The sequence below is a fragment of the Theobroma umbraticum genome, unplaced genomic scaffold (genome assembly GCF_002168275.2).
Source record: "Theobroma umbraticum cultivar Fairchild unplaced genomic scaffold, ASM216827v3 scaffold_4.1, whole genome shotgun sequence".
Lineage (NCBI taxonomy): Eukaryota > Viridiplantae > Streptophyta > Magnoliopsida > Malvales > Malvaceae > Theobroma > Theobroma umbraticum.
Genome location: NW_018397258.1, coordinates 4,955,963 through 4,971,742, shown reverse-complemented (window position 1 = coordinate 4,971,742; position 15,780 = coordinate 4,955,963). Strand labels below are relative to the sequence as shown.

Here is a 15,780-nt window from a genome sequence, read left to right as displayed (position 1 = left end):
AGATGAAGTATGACAACACTTTTGCTTATACTTGTGAAGCATGAATAGGTTCAAGAAAGATGAGTAAATTATTTCTTGGGAGTTTTGAAGGACCCTTTTTTATGTATATCTTTTGCTGGTTGTTTCTGCAGGTATATGAATACATAACATTCGACAATCAAAAGCATGTGTCCATTGCCTCACTTCCAGGAATGCAGGAGCGGACTATTATCAACATCCTCTGTTAAAACCTTTAGTGTTCAGGTAAAGTATAGCCATAGGATTTAAGCAGTAAAAAGATGCTCATTCTTTAATCTGTTGGAGGTACATGTTTTGCATTCATCTTCCTCTGCACATTATAAAGAACCTGAATTTCAGTCACTGCCTCCAGAAGATGTTCCATCTGGCTGTTATTTGGGAATTGGGATTTAGATTTTCACTGTTATGATTATTAGGATGGAGAATTGGATGGGCTATTGCTCCAGCTTCAGCTGCATCTGCAATTCGAAACATTCATGTCAAAATTACAGATTCTGCTCCAGCACCTTTCCAGGAAGCTGCCTTAACTGCTTTGAGAAGCCCCTCTGAATACTTTGAAACACTGAGAAGAGTAGGTTCAGGAAAATGGTTCTTTATTTATTCCTACAAAGTTGATAGCAAATTTGCAATACTTATTGGTCGAATGCAGGCAAAATATATTGAAATTTTTTTCTTTGATTCCTCGTTCATTATTTTCCTGATGATTGGCAGGAATATCAATTGAAAAGAGATTTCAGTGTGAAGTTGCTCACTTCAGTTGGTTTCCGAATTCAGTTCCCGCCTCAGGGTTCCTTCTTTCTGTTTGCAGAGCTTCCTAAAAATTGCTGCCTTTCTGATGTAAGTACTTGTAAATGCTGTACTCTGAAAGCCCTATCTTTTAAGAATTCATAAAAATTGTTTGTTCAAGTCCAATAGGCTTCCTATCAGTAGCTAACCACTTGTGTTACTAATTTAACTTATGTTGACAGTACCATGCTTAATTTTTCCTGGTGGAATAAGTGACACTATTTTCAGGTAGAATATGTGAAGGAATTAATAAAACAAGCAGGGGTGGTTGTTGTACCAGGACGTGGATTTTTCCACACAGAGTCTTCGTTGGATCAACCATCCGAGGAAAGTTGCAGCTATCAAAAGAGATATATCAGGGTTGCATTCTGCAAAAGTGATGCCACTTTGACGACCGCAGCTCAAAAGTTTGGTGAGCTTTTGAATGCTAGAGGTTGTCCCAAGCTACACTATTAGAAAAGATACTGATTTCACATTTGGTGGATTTAATGGTGGGCCTTTGTATCTGTAATGAAAGTTCACTGAATACACAATTCTGCAGATTGTATCTAATCGAGGAAATTTTGGCAACAGGATTATGACATTTTTGAAACCATAGCTCCGAAACAGAAATCTGTCCTCCAACAAGTTAACCAACGAAAATTACTATGCCTCTAAATTCTCTAACTACAAGGGCATTATCTACTTGAAAGAAGAAATGAGTATTACTATAGCATACTACTACATCTCATGGTTTATAGGGCGGTGGGGGTGGGGCTTGAAGTGTAGAAAATGGCGGAATTGCATAGGATGTGGTGTTATTGTCAATCAGTGATGTACTTCCATCCAACAAAGCCACAAGTGCTGCAACCAAACCTGCACTCCCAGCAATTGTTGGCTCTGTGTAATTGTAGTTGGACCGATTATCTTGGAAACCATCACCCTTATCAGGTCCAGCAACCACGGCTCCAACAATTGCATTTGGGTTTGGCCTTTTACCGCCCCTCCTCCATTCTAATCCTCATTGACAGTTTTGATGCTTGACTGCATGGAAACTATACTTGACTGCATCTCCGTCTCCGCCATCGTAGTAGCCAACCTCTAGTCCGTTCAAATAGCCATTTCCATCATCCAAGCAGGAGTTACCCCGCCGTGAAACATTGTTATTTGCTGGGAGTCTTCCAACTACACAAATAGACATGTGCAGATCAGGATTCGTGGAAAGTTAAACAGGGTTTCTGTTATGAAGTAGTCAAGCTAACCTTACTGCTTTAGGCATAAATTCATTGATGAGCAATAATAAATTAAAATTTTGACGAAATAAACAAACCGGATAGTGAACATGGAAAGGAAGAGTACTTCCTGTGAATGACACTAAAGTCTGTTTGTTTCACAGGGAATCTAATTACCCCTTTCGTTAGTTTTGACTACGTTTTTAGGCCCGTTGTCAGGAATAAAAAAAATGTATTATTTAAGAAATATTCCATCTTAACTTCTACTTCTAGACTTCTAGTTAACACTGATTCAAGAAGGGCTCAGATGTTCCAGAAAGCTATCCATTAAGATGAGACCTTCAATATTCTCTCTAAGTCCTCTTCCAAATTATAACACTTTGTATAGCAAGATCTAATTATGTATTTGTTTAAGTAGATTCATTACCATAATGCCATCTTGTCTTATACTCTTCTCACTGGTTTAACGAACTTGGAAAAAGAAAAAGGTAAACCCCAGTAAGGTTAATTTAGACTCAGAGCCTGCATTAATTATTAGTTTGCAAAGAAGAGAAACAAATTAGAGACTTACATCTTTGTGCATTAAAGAACATAAGCGCCCGTTGAAGAGGCAATGGAGTAGTTGTCCTGGACAGGGAGGGGTTGGCGGTGGCGGCTCCGAGTCACTAGAAAAGCGATGAGGGCTGCAAATCCGAGCAATATGGCAACCACCACCGTAGAGTTCATGCAACGTTTCTTCTTCTTCCTCTCCTCTTCCTTTCCACCTCCATGGGTGGCCTTAATTACCAGCCTTGCTTCACTTCTTCTTCTGATGGTGATTGGTAAACTGCTTTGTCAGAGTAGCGGCCGTTGTCAATGCCGAGATCTTCTACTTCTATAGTTATATCAAACGTACCACCTCATATGTTTGTTCTTCCTGACATTCCTTTCTTTTTCGTTTTTGTTTTTGGTCTCCTTGTATCGAATTTGAACTATTAAATAATTTGCTAAAGAGAGGCATGAAAATATAATATTTCTTTAAAAGCCTGCTCTAAGCGGGGAAAATTTACTTCAGTGAAAAAATGGAACAATTGCACGATTAACGCATGGAAATTGGAGTCACATGAGCATAGAGAAGACAAATTCATTGTTAATGCTTCGCACTGATTATTATGTTTGGCCCATAAATAGCTTTTTCTGTTCAGGTTTTTAACTTAATTAATTTTTTACATATAAATGACGTAATAATTAATTTTAAATATTGATTTAAAGCAAACTAATATGTGTAGACACATACTGTATTTTTTAAAATTATTTAAATAATAATGATATGGTTCCTAATTAATCTTACTAGGATGCCGAAGACCATGCCGTTTGGCATTGACCCACTGGCGCTACGCTAGTATGCAACTCTTCTTCGAGCTTAACCCGTCTCGCCGCTTTCGGTGGTTTTCATAATCGCAATAGGAACAAGGAGAAACATCGAACAAGAGAAATGTCAACTCTAATCACGATAGGGGAAGAACAACGACAACCTCTTCTTCTCGATCCTTCCCCCGACGGAAACGAAGAAGAGATCGCCGCTTCCTCATCATCCAACGAACCAGATGCCCCTAAACCTACTCTCGACGACTCTAATCAACGGCTCCTGTCTCTCGACGTATTCCGTGGCCTCACCGTCGCGGTACGCTCCCAGAAAAGACAAAAACAAATCTATAATTCAATTTCAGCCTAAGTGTTATTTTTTTTTACAGTTATAATAATAGCAATATGAGAGTTGTATTTAGCAGAAAAGCACTGTGATAAGTTAGCCTGGAAGCAGTTGGGTAGAAAAACGATTAAGTTGTTTATAGGGAGAGCCTTGAATCATAATTGAAGCAGATACATAAATGGAAAGTTTTAGCATTTTATATGTTACATTTTTTGAGAATATTGAATGAGCTTTGTGAATATGACTGAAAGTAGCTGATATTTGACTAAGTTTAATAAGTTTATTTCGTTGATTAAGCAGCCGAGGATTAAATCATGGGTTTATTAATTTATCTCTCAACTCATTTCCTAATTATAGTTGATGATTTTGGTTGATGATGCTGGAGGGGCTTTTCCATCTATCAATCATGCTCCATGGTTTGGTGTGACGATCGCCGATTTCGTGATGCCCTTTTTTCTTTTTGGTGTTGGGGTCTCCATTAGCCTTGTATTTAAGGTATTCTTAAGCATAGGATTGAATCTTATGGGGACAATGTTGTTTAATCAACTTCTAGGTGATTTACTGAGCATGACATTGTACTGTTCATTTGATTCTTCTCCTAAAGTCTTGCCTTATGATGCTGAAAGTTTCTGCCCTGGCATCCTACATGAGACTTTGGAACTACTTTGAATTTATCTGTAGCACATAGAAACTTTAAATTTGCATCAAGTATTACAATTCATCTCATTTTACTGTTACTTGTTTATCGTGCTGCTATTTTGATTAACATTTGTTCTTTTTTCATTGACTAAAGAAAGCTTTTTCCCTTTGTTTATGCCTGTTTAACAGCAAAAGCATATAAGCATTCTGCAGACAATGCAGAAGCACGTATATATCTCCATAATATAAAGAAGCTACTATAGAAGCAAGTCAAATTAATTACATATGGTCATTTTTTGTTTCACAATGCAGAAATCCTCTAGCAGAACATTGGCTACAAAGAAAGTTATATTGAGGACGATCAAACTTTTCCTTCTGGGGTTGTTTCTACAAGGTTTCCACTTTCACCTATTGTATTCTTGACAAGTTACTGCTTTCTTACCTTCTGACAAGTCTAGATGGGAGTGACTGAGAACTCATGGAATATTGGCATATCTTGATAGGAGAATTTTAATCTATTTTGTAATGATTTTTCTTTCATCTTGGATTACCTCAATCGATCAACTTTTTGATTGCTAAAGTAAATCCAAGCTCTCTGTTAATTATCATTTATGGATGCATATGCATAGTTCAAACATGCACTGTTGTCGCCTACTTGATAATTTTGAAGACAAAAGGTGATAAAATGCACATATTTTGTGTCTAATTAATTGAGCTTGGTGCTGTGGTTTTAATATTTTGGAATCGGCTCATAGGTGGGTATTTTCATGGGCGTAACAATTTAACATATGGAGTTGATGTGGTCAAGATACGATGGCTAGGTGTACTACAGGTAATATTTTTTAATGTAAATTATCTTGATGTTCTCTTTTGTTTTATTTATTAATTTTATGTGATTAGGTAGCAACCAAATTATTCTTGTGAATTGTGCAACGTGCTTGATAAATGCTAAACTGGAGCTAAATATATTATTTATCGAAAAGAAGACCTTATAGAACTAAATCTGGGAATAATGGAAAATTATTGTCTTTCCAATGTGAAGGGCAGCTATTTGAAACATTTTGCAAGTCACATGCTTGAATATTTATTCAACAAATTAAGGCGTGCAATGCTCCTTACCTTTGTCTAGTGCATGTGTCACCGGCCGACAAAGTAAGGCTCACACTTTGTGGCCTAAGGACACTCTACTTGAGTGTTTCACCCGTTAGTTCACCCTAAATCCACTAAGAAAACCAGTCAAGGCAGATATTCCCTTGAAAGCAACACAAGCCACAGTGCCACAAGCACACCAATAACAGCCCAAATATGTGCAGCTAACACCACCAACACGAGAAACAGAAAGCACAACAGGGATCACAAAAGAAATGAGGCAAAGAGTGTATTCTATCCACAATTGCAAGAAGAGTTAGAAGGGCTCATCAACATTTACAAGGGGTCTTGGGGGTTATATTTATAGGCAAAGTCCCCCACTAACATCAGCCAAGAGAGGGAGTTCAAATTCTGGCTCCTTGTCTCTAACAGCTCTTTTTCCCTACAAGCACTCTGCTCTTCAAATTCAAACTGCCTGCAGAGGCTCTCCCACAGTGCACTGCCTGTTCTGCCCCTGGGGACTGGCTATTGGAATTGTGTTTGGCTGGGCTGCCTGCTGGCCTGTCTGCTTGGGCTGCTAGTCTGTCTGCCTGGCCCTGCGGGGTGGCCTATCTGCCTGCATGCTGCCTGGCCTGCCTCCTTGGCACCTCCTGTCCAGCAACGGGGGTTTTCATCTGAACCAAGCTACCTTGTGCACCCCCCAGCCCTCTGCATGCTGGTGGGATTCGCAGGCTGTGACACATGCTCATTGCTTGACTAATTGCTGCTCTCAATGATATATTTCATCAGCTGAATTGAACAAATATAAGTTGCTTATGCCTCCATAAATTGTTTTGTCTATTATTGTCGACAAATTCATTATTGCCATAGTGTAATCTGCTTCATGTACTAAATATATGGATACTGACTTTTTGTGGATTTATTAAGCTAATTTGCATCATTTTCATGGTTTATTGTCTGCAGAGGATATCAATTGGATATCTGCTGGCTTCAATATCAGAAATCTGGCTTGTTTACAACGTTGTGGTTGACTGTCCAACAGCATTTGTTAGGAAATACCATGTTCAGTGGTTAGGAAATACTATGCTTGTTGAAATCTTTGTAGAGATTTTCCTCTCCTTTTGTTATTGATTTTGCAGTCTGGTATCTACTTTTATTTCTAGAACTTTGAAAGCTTTTAGATGACAAAACTTTTACCGTTACTGTTTGTGTAGGATTGTTGCTACCCTACTATTATCATTTTACATGTGCTTGCTCTATGGCCTTTATGTTCCAAACTGGGAATTTCAATCTCCAAGCCTGAATCTGTCGACTAATGGATCCCATACTCAAATTGTAAGTTAAATTATGTATTTGGTCTGTGGCACTTACTTTCAAGGTTTTGTTAGTCTGCACCGTTAACTGCTCATAATGCAATGAGGTTTCTAAACTCGAATAACCTGAAAGTTGTTTAACATGACTAGAATATTGTTGTTGGGACTAAGCTATGTTTATTAGGTTGCTCTGAGCTGCAGATGTTACTTCCTTTTGAAGTGCCCAACCCCTTGTGTGTGCTATCATATTGCATGTACTATTTTCAATAAATGCATCTGCCAGATGGTTTTAATGTAATTTTTTTAAGCACGCCTTCTATATTTTTCTTGTCTCAGGCTATAGATTTAAGCAACTAAGTGAACTGAACTTTTACAGTATATTTGTCATGAACATATCTGGTAGACACGTCATACAATTATGGAAGCCGAAGGCTGCTGGGTTTTCTATCAATTGGATTGTCTTTTATAGAAAAAAAAAACAAATTACTTTCATGATTTGAGGATTGTGCTGTTGGATTTAATCTTGATATTAAGTAAATAAAATTATGTTATAAACTTATTGAAGCTACTGCTTTTGGGATAGCAAAATTAATAATTTGGATGTATTCTGTTGTAGTCTTGTGAATAATTCTTTCGGAAACTAATAAACTCCGTTACCAAGCTTAAATTCTAGTTTGTTGTGCTTTTTCGTTTGCTGCATGGAACTTAATGAGGCTACCATGTTTTTTTATAGGTACACTGTGGAGTCAGGGGGAGTCTTGAACCTCCATGCAATGCAGTTGGCTACATCGATCGGTATTTTATGGGTGAACAGCATCTATATCAACGGCCTGTTTATAGAAGAACAAAGGTTATTCCATTATTGTTCTTTTGTGTTATAGTTCTGGTGCCTCCTTTTGGAACACCTTCTTTCATATTGTTAATAGGACATGCACCCTTTTCCATTCACAGGAATGCAGTGTCAATTCTCCTGACTATGGGCCTCTGCCACCAGATTCACCTGAATGGTGCCTTGCACCCTTTGACCCTGAGGGCATCTTAAGGTTAAATGTTGACCTTCTCTGATCTAGTTTTTAATTTTTCACTACAGCTGTTAATTATGATCATTAAAGTTGTAAAGTCTGTACTCATTCTGATATTTATTCATACCTGTACACACACAACTGAAGATCTTTAAATACCAAATATACCACTCTTATTGCTCAGTAGTGTACTTGGAATTCTTATTTTTTCCCTAGAGGAATTTCTGCAGTTCATTAATGGCTGTCCTCACTTGTTTTGTGGGATTGCATTTTGGACATGTACTTCTGCATTATAAGGTATCATTCTTCTTATTCTTTGGTAGGATGTCTGTATCTATGGGCTACTCATATCATTAAGTTTCCTGCCAAAAAAAGAAAAAGGGTATGCCAAGATATTGCATGCCATGTTGGTGAATATGCACTGAATATATTTTTTTCAGGGACAAATGCAGAGAGCACTTTTATGGTCCATGTCTTCCTTTCCATTACTAATTTTAGGATTTGGATTAGAGATGCTAGGTAAGTTGTCTCACTTAACAATCTGGTTCAGTGTATGATTTTCTCTCATATGAAATTCCGGTCAGCATACGATTTTCTAGGAGTTTCCAGTTTGTTTTGTACAATTGATGGCTGGTAGGTGTAACAGGCATTCCTCTCTCCAAACCACTGTACACGTTGAGCTATATGTGCATCACTGCTGGAGCATCAGGCTTGTTCTTAACCATTATCTTCTACATAGTAAGTTCCTTTAGTGATTGGCTTGTTATCTTCATGTTTAGTACTACAAATCCCATGTCATGTTTTTAAAAGATATATAGCCTACCTGACTTATCCTGAAGCGATTATTCTTATAAAGTTGTCTTACATTTCAATCCAATCAGTATTGAAGGAAGTCATCACAATTTCTTTTCTAAAATGCTATTGACAAGACTGAAGGCAGTCTCCAAGGAAACATAGATCCATCCATCTTGGATTCCTTTCAGTCAGAATTTAAGCACAGACAGCTATAGGATGTCTAAGTATAGATGACATTATAGCGGGTTCTCAAATTTATTTGATTGGAAAATTTAATTGATATGAGAATAGGCAATATCTGATTATAAAAGGCAAATTCCTTGACTAGTGGAAGGCTATTGTGAGCCAAGTTTCCATCTTCAGTCGACCAATATGTTGGCTTAGTTGAAACCATTAATTTGACCGAGATTTATTTTCTCAAATCCCCTAAATATACCTCTTGGAAATTCATGAATGTATGTATATAGCCAAAACAATTCTAGGCCCTTCTTTTACCTTTCTTTGAGTTGTGGGCTTTTGAGCTTATACATAAAGGTATGTTAGAAGTGCAAAAGAAATATAAGAAGAGTTGAACTCTGTTTCATTTAATGATGTTCATGATGCATTGCTTCGCCTAATGTCTTCTGTAAATGAGATTGTAGTTCTGAAGTAATGAGGAATGCAACTAAGCACTGTTGTTTGATTGTATTTCATGCAGGTAGATGTCAAACATTTTAGAAAGCCTGTGGTGTTATTTCAGTGGATGGGAATGAATGCTCTTATCATATATGCTTTGGCTGCTTGTGACATTTTCCCAGCAGCTGTGCAAGGTTTCTATTGGCGTTCACCGGAAAATAACTTGGTATCTTTCCGTCTTCTCTTCTGGGTTCCTAGTTTTATTATCCTTGCTTTCATAGCAATAATTTACCAAAGAATAGGTGGAAAACTGCAAGCTTGACAGATCTATAATTTAAGAATTCACTGCTGAGCAGCTGCATCATAGTCATCATCTTTTGGTTTCATAAAGGAAGTCATGTTGTAACGAATGAATTTATGATCGCTAATGTTCTTTTTCGTTCATGTGAAACTTGTCATCAAGCTTGACAGTAGAAAGATGTAGGAGCTACTGAACAAAAGCACCGCTTGCAAGTTGCATGCACTTTCTAAAGTTGATTTTTTTGAGTGTCAAACATAATCACTGCAATGGTTTTCATTGTCAACATATCTGTTTGGTATACTTATGTTCATATCAACATAAAATGCAGGTTGATGGTATGGAATCATTGTTACAGGCCATGCTTCATTCAAGCAAGTGGGGTACCCTCGTATTTGTATTGCTCCAGATCTTATTTTGGTGTCTTGTTGCAGGTTTTCTCCACATGAAAGGCATATATATAAAACTCTAGAAGAATAAAAAAAAAAAGAAAAGAAATACGGTACCAAAAATTTTGATATTAGATATGTATACATTTTGCATCACTTCTGAAAGGATACACTGCCCTTGAAAATCGATTGTACATATTCGAAGCGTAACCTTTTGTTTTGGCATTGTAAGATTTCTAGCAGCCTGTCCCTGATCTGTTCAAGTCTCAAAGGGCAGGCACGAACAGACATTGATCGGTCTACCCAAGTTTAGAAAGTTGATATGCAACCAAATGGGATTTAGCAGGGCTTGGTGTAGAGGGTTCTTTTGGTGGGAAGAGAGGATGTTTTGTAACGAGTGAATCAGAATAGGCTAGAGGTGGAAGAGAGGAAGCTTAGAGCAGTCTTTTAAGTGTAAGTGCGTTGGTGACAGATGGTGAGAGATCAGAAAAGTGAAAGAAATGATGGATTCGGGTGAATGGGAAGGATTGAATAGAAAGAAGGTTTTGAGCAGTCTTGAGAGAACTTTTAAAATAATCTCTGTTGAGTTACTAATGATTTTTTTTTTTTTTCAACCTCTGCTTTTATATTTATACTAATTAAGAGCACATTCTTAAGAGTTGTGGAGAGAACATGTTCAATTATAAGAGAACATGTTTGTCATGAAATAGTAGTTAAAGAACGATTTATAAGATATTAAAAAAATAATAATGTAAATGAGTAGTAGGCGTAAGTTTTAAGTAATGAAATAGTAACATTTGATAATGTGTCACGTATATTCTAAAGAAGAAAGAAAAAAAAAAGTAAAGTATATGTACTTAAAAAAAAAATTAAGGGAAAGTTTTTTTAATTATCTCTATGTCTGAGTTACCAAGTCAAGTTATTTAGAACATCTCAAATGTGAAAATAATTCATTTTGAGTTACTTTTACTTCTATGAATAAATAGTTCAATGCTTGTTCTTGGGTGTTTCTTTACTCGGAATGTCTTGGGTACCTCTACACTCAAAACATTCTTGGGCGTTTTTGTGTTTGAAATATCCTTAGGCATTTTTGTATTTAGAGCGACTCAGGGCATTTTCGTATTTGTAACGGTTTTAAGTGCTTTCACGCTTGAAATATCTTTAAGTGCTTCTGCACTTAGAACACTTTTGGACACTTTTGAGATTAGAATACTTCTAGTCATTTTCATATTTAGAACATTTTTGAGTGTTTTTGCATTTTAAATACCCATAGGTACTTTTATACTTAGAACAAATTTGGTGTTTTCGAGCTTCCAATGACATTAAGCGGTGTTTCACTCCTTCAAATGACATTAAATATCTACACTTGAAATACAAGAGGGGTTTTGAAAATGACTGGACGTATACAGGCAAAGGTGATTGCCTGCTTGCAGTGATTGGAGGAGTGAAACATAATTTTGAAGTAAAGCCATTCACGCAGGCCTAAAAAGTGCTTTACGATAGAGGCAAGACGAAAATTTCTCAATATTTGGTCATTCCTATTTCTCCTCAACAGGATAAAGGGTGGAAATAGCTTTATGCTTGCGGCTTCCTCACTATTCATATTGGGCGACAAGCATGTTATTTAGTCCAAAAGCTCGGGACAGTTCACATGGAACACTGTTTGGTCTAAGGTTTCGCTCTATTAGCCTTGACAAAAGTTGATTTGCCAGACCCAAAATGACTGACATCGGACCAATGGTTGAATTTGTGGGACCCTTTGATGGACCTTTGTCAATTGCTGGATAAGATGATTTTTCCTTTTAACATGCAAGATAATTGTAACATGTGGCACAGTAAGACAGGAATTAATCCTAAGGCACGCTAAAATACTTAATTCCTTAGAAAAATAATAAAAAAGAGACTAGGCTTCATGACATGTATGAGGGTGAGAAATTATTCAATTTTTTTATTTTCAATGAGAGAGACCTAATTCGATGAAACATTAATCCAGCAAGCTATTTGATTCTGTATGGTAGTATGAATAATAGTCAAACTGTTTTAAGCTATGTTTGAAAATACTTGAATATAAAGAGGAAATTAACAAAAGTGTTGTCAAACATGACACACAAACTTGATTTGCTACCTCACTGGTCTATACCTGTAACTCTAAGCAAGGCATTAGTTGTTTTGGTGATTGCCTGATTTGTCTGTCTGAAATTGAGATGTGGTGGTACTTGTAGAGATGACATTGGGTAGAGGTTACAGTGGTGTATACCTTAACGATTATCCTACTTTGGTATATTTAGTTTCTTCCCCTCAAAGACACTCATAACTTCTTAGTTGGTAAAGAGATTTTCTCTCTTTCGGCAATAAAAAGGTTTGCTTCAAGCGCCTCTTTCCCCAGCTTCAGATTCCACCACCGTCATCAGGGGTAAGCTCAAGAAGACAGATGCGCTCTTTCGTTATCTTTTCTTTTTAATACTCTATAAAAACTCAGATACTTGCCCTGTTTCCATGCATCTTCCAGCTGCCTTTCTCTTCTCCCCAAAACTCCTTCCAAATCATTGAGAAAGGAAAGAATAAAATGGCAACTGAGAAAGCCAATTATGATCAGACCGTGGACACCCAGAATTACAACGCCCAAGAGAATTCCACAGAGCGATCAGCTTCTAGCCAGGGATCAGCTAAGTTCCACTTCAGTAAAGCACTTGCCCACAGAGCAGTTTATGGTTCAAGCAGCCGCCGCAGCACCGGAAGCAGAAAGGTCAGAAACACTGACGCTAGAACATTACCAAGTAGACTAAGCAAGGTTTCATTGGCTGATGATGATTCTGAGAACTAGCTAGGTTGACAGAAATGTTCTCGGTGCCATATTAGATGTACTACAGCTCTAAGTTAGCTACAGAAGTTTCATTCTGTCCCAGGAAAATGCTGGCGACCTTGTGACATTTAGTTTGTTTGTTTTGTCAAGTTAGCGGTGCGGCAATGCAATGTCTCCAATTCTTGGTAAAAGCTGATGCTTCGATAGAGCATACGATGGAGAATTGACCCGAATCTGCAGCCAAGAATTCATAAATCCATTCTCTCTGTATCTGTATCATCAATTAATTCTGAGCTAAGTGTAATATTTGGCATTGCTATTGGTTCATGGTGGCATTTCCTCTATTACCCATGAGATAAAGATAAACAACAGGAAATGTTAAAAACTTGTATCATAACCAAATTAAGTCGGCCAACTTCCATATTAATATTACAATGTAGTAGTAACTGTTCAATTCTCTGCAGAAAAAGGGAAAAGGAGGAAAAGGCTCGATAGTCCAACAACATCAGGGTTGCAATCACCCAAAAGAACTTGGGCAATCTAGTCCACCACTTCAACACTTCAACCAAACTTAATAAGGGCAACAACAAATTGCGTGGGGATTTTCGCAAGCCAATGTCACTAAGAAAACTTGGCCCTTAATTGTTATAGTCTTCTAGAGCACACTTTCTAAATTTTCCTTGTTGTAATCACTTTCTTGAATTCTGCATATTAAAAAGGACGGTTAAGACATCAGGATTGGCCATCCTTTGATTTACGAAAAATAGACAAATTGGCCGAAACGTCTGAGTGTAGAACATGGAGTAGCACGGGCGCTTCCCAGCCCTTTGTTTTGCCAGTGGGTCTCAAATAGCACGTTTCTCAGCTCAAAGGACAAGCTACATAGACAAGTTGTAACAGGCCATGAATATAAAAATATTGGACAGAACTTACCCAACCACACTTTCTTGATTGGGCTCCTTTTAGTGGTGTGATTTTTTCTTTTTTTTTTTCCTCTATTAATATTTTCAGCCTTATTTACAAAATAGATATCTCAAGTTCTAATTTTTCTCTCTTTGAACAATAAAAACATGTTTACTTTCTGAATCTGGAGGAGCCAAATTTCGAAGCAGAAACTCTTTTCGTTTTCTACTCAAAGCAACTAGTTTAAGATAATGCAAGCGTGCTATGATACCGTAAGCGTTCAGAATTATAGTTTCTCAAGCAAGGGCAGCATCTCTAACTGATGTTGGCGATGGGCCAAAAGAACAGTGCATGGCCTATGACCTATGAAACAGGGCATTTGGATTCCCTGTACGTGCGGAAAAACACCATGTCCGGATCCACCTAGCTACCTTTACACAATCCACGCTATCTTATCAGGGCGATATGCATATAATAATTGGTTCTTTTTTTCTATTTTCCGAGAAATTTAAAGAGAAAAATAAAGGTTTTACCATACTGCAGAATGCAGTATCTTTTTTGTTTTCATGCTTATGTTTTTTGGCTGTTGAACCACAAACACATCACGCTACCAAATTATTGAGAAAAGAGATACATTTCAATGACATTTCAAAAGTTAAAGTGATCTGTACCGATTTGATGCACTTGTTTCATTCTACTATAACTCTTCCTTCCCACAAGTTTAAAGTGTGTTATATCTTTTTCTACGGGTCCTTGATTACTGTTAAAGAGTAAAACTTAAGTAAGGGGAAATCATCTGTGACATTTATCATGTGTCTATCTGCTAGGCTATATTTAATGGTTTGGAATGTGTTTAATCCTCATCCATTTATGAACTAGCATTTGAACTAATTCTAGCACCCAAAGCCAGTATTCAAAAGACAGAGACAGAAGGGCCCTGGATTAACAGGCTTGATATGTACTGATGTTATGACATAAATATTATAAATCACATGATTTGTGGGCTTCGAGCCTTGGGATAAATGTCAAAGGACCATGAACCCACTTACAACTGGAGAACAACCATTGCCAACGAATGTGAGAGCCCACCAATACTCTTAATATATATCTTCATAATTCTTTTTTTTTTCTCTTTTTAAAGGAAAAAAAATGATAAAACTCTGTGACAAGCAAAGAGAAAAATACAATAAGCGATGCAGGGTCAGCTTAGTTGGCATGAATATAAATATAGCATTATGATTCATAATATCCGGAATAAAATCTTTGGATATCATCTCAACCTGCAAGGATGTAATTTGAGGGCTACGAAATGGAAATCCACCAAGAAGGAAGCAAACCAATGGCGAGCGTGTTGACCTCCGCTGCAAGACTAGCCAATTCATAGCCATTTACAAAAAACTTGGTGCTGCTGCTGCATCATACAACTGCGCAACACAGGCTTTAGTCCCTTCAGATAAGAAGCAGGGAGCTTGGTGGGCATCTCCAAGGATTCTGAAATCTTTAGAATTTGTCTTCTAATAATACTCATCGTATCTTATCCCAACGATCAGGGGTTGTAGCATCTTTTTTTTACTTACCAACTTAATCTCCCTTCCTCAAATTCGTAATTGGAATTAGTTTTAGCTTGTACTCTGTCTTTTGGGCTTTTGATCCTATAGTATATATTAAGTTTCTTTCCTTTTCATTGCTTCTTCATCAATCGAGTTTAGATGAGTTTGGTAATAGACGGTCAATATATATATCGATGATAAAACAATAAAAATGGGAAGAGATATTAGGTAGCAAATGTCTAGAGTATACATAGATATGATGTAGTAGTCTCTAGCTTCCTTCTTCACGCACTAAATCCATTGATTGCCATTGAAATTTATGAAACGGATGACGGGTTTCTAACTGCTTCAAGTAGGATAATAAAGCTTAACTACGATTAGGTGAAGCTCACAAGACTTACAAGAAACCGACATGATCAAGGTAAAAATCTCAGCGATTAGGCCAGGTAACAACCCATTAAATATTAATCCTCAATCGATGCCAGATCATACGTCTTCCGGATACCACTTGTTCATTCAAGTTTATTTCAAGTCACTTTTGACAGAAAAGAAGATTTTTCTATCAAAGCAAAAATGACAAAACAAGAGATTAAAGCAGGGCCCCTAAATATTCCTATATATGATATATCCTAGTTCATAAAGTATATATGTTGTTTCAT

General features: G+C 37.2%; 2 protein-coding genes and 1 long non-coding RNA gene across 5 annotated transcripts in view; all 3 read left to right on the top strand.

Moving 5' to 3' along the window:
- Positions 1-1,412, top strand: part of LOC110413323 (uncharacterized) — a 2,766-nt gene extending 1,354 nt beyond the window's left edge. Inside the window, 5 exon segments of the mRNA XM_089783187.1 lie at positions 1-7; positions 132-243; positions 435-589; positions 730-855; positions 1,033-1,412. The exon segment at positions 1-7 is cut by the window's left edge and continues 90 nt beyond it. Coding sequence (XP_089639313.1) covers positions 1-7; positions 132-243; positions 435-589; positions 730-855; positions 1,033-1,260 — 628 coding nt within the window. The 3' untranslated portion in view covers positions 1,261-1,412.
- Positions 1,413-3,350: 1,938 nt separating this feature from the next.
- On the top strand, positions 3,351-10,075 carry LOC110414278 (uncharacterized). 3 transcript variants are annotated; one of them, XM_021425375.2, is made up of 13 exons: positions 3,351-3,678; positions 4,063-4,200; positions 4,657-4,738; positions 5,100-5,176; positions 6,397-6,503; positions 6,648-6,768; positions 7,480-7,596; positions 7,698-7,789; positions 7,999-8,065; positions 8,209-8,287; positions 8,415-8,506; positions 9,261-9,404; positions 9,808-10,075. In XM_021425375.2, exons 1-13 carry the CDS (start codon positions 3,490-3,492, stop codon positions 9,946-9,948), a joined length of 1,446 nt encoding a protein of 481 aa, XP_021281050.1. In that variant the 5' UTR covers positions 3,351-3,489; the 3' UTR covers positions 9,949-10,075. The 3 variants fall into 3 exon arrangements, with proteins under 3 accessions (XP_021281050.1, XP_021281049.1, XP_021281051.1); XM_021425374.2 differs by having other exon boundaries at positions 8,406-8,506; XM_021425376.2 differs by lacking the exon at positions 4,063-4,200 and having other exon boundaries at positions 8,406-8,506.
- A 1,715-nt stretch (positions 10,076-11,790) lies between these two features.
- LOC110414185 (uncharacterized) lies at positions 11,791-12,989 on the top strand. Its single transcript, XR_002444987.1, has 2 exons — positions 11,791-12,278; positions 12,375-12,989. It is a non-coding gene; the product is annotated as an uncharacterized LOC110414185 (long non-coding RNA).
- The last annotated feature ends 2,791 nt before the right edge of the window (positions 12,990-15,780 follow it).

Bases quoted from the DNA above. Each gene is read 5' to 3' on its own strand.
- LOC110414278 (XM_021425374.2), top strand. From the start codon at position 3,490: ATGTCAACTCTAATCACGATAGGGGAAGAACAACGACAACCTCTTCTT. The intron at 7,790-7,998 runs GTTAAATGTTGA...GAATTTCTGCAG, and splicing joins GACCCTGAGGGCATCTTAAG to TTCATTAATGGCTGTCCTCA. The intron at 9,405-9,807 runs GTATCTTTCCGT...CATAAAATGCAG, and splicing joins GTTCACCGGAAAATAACTTG to GTTGATGGTATGGAATCATT.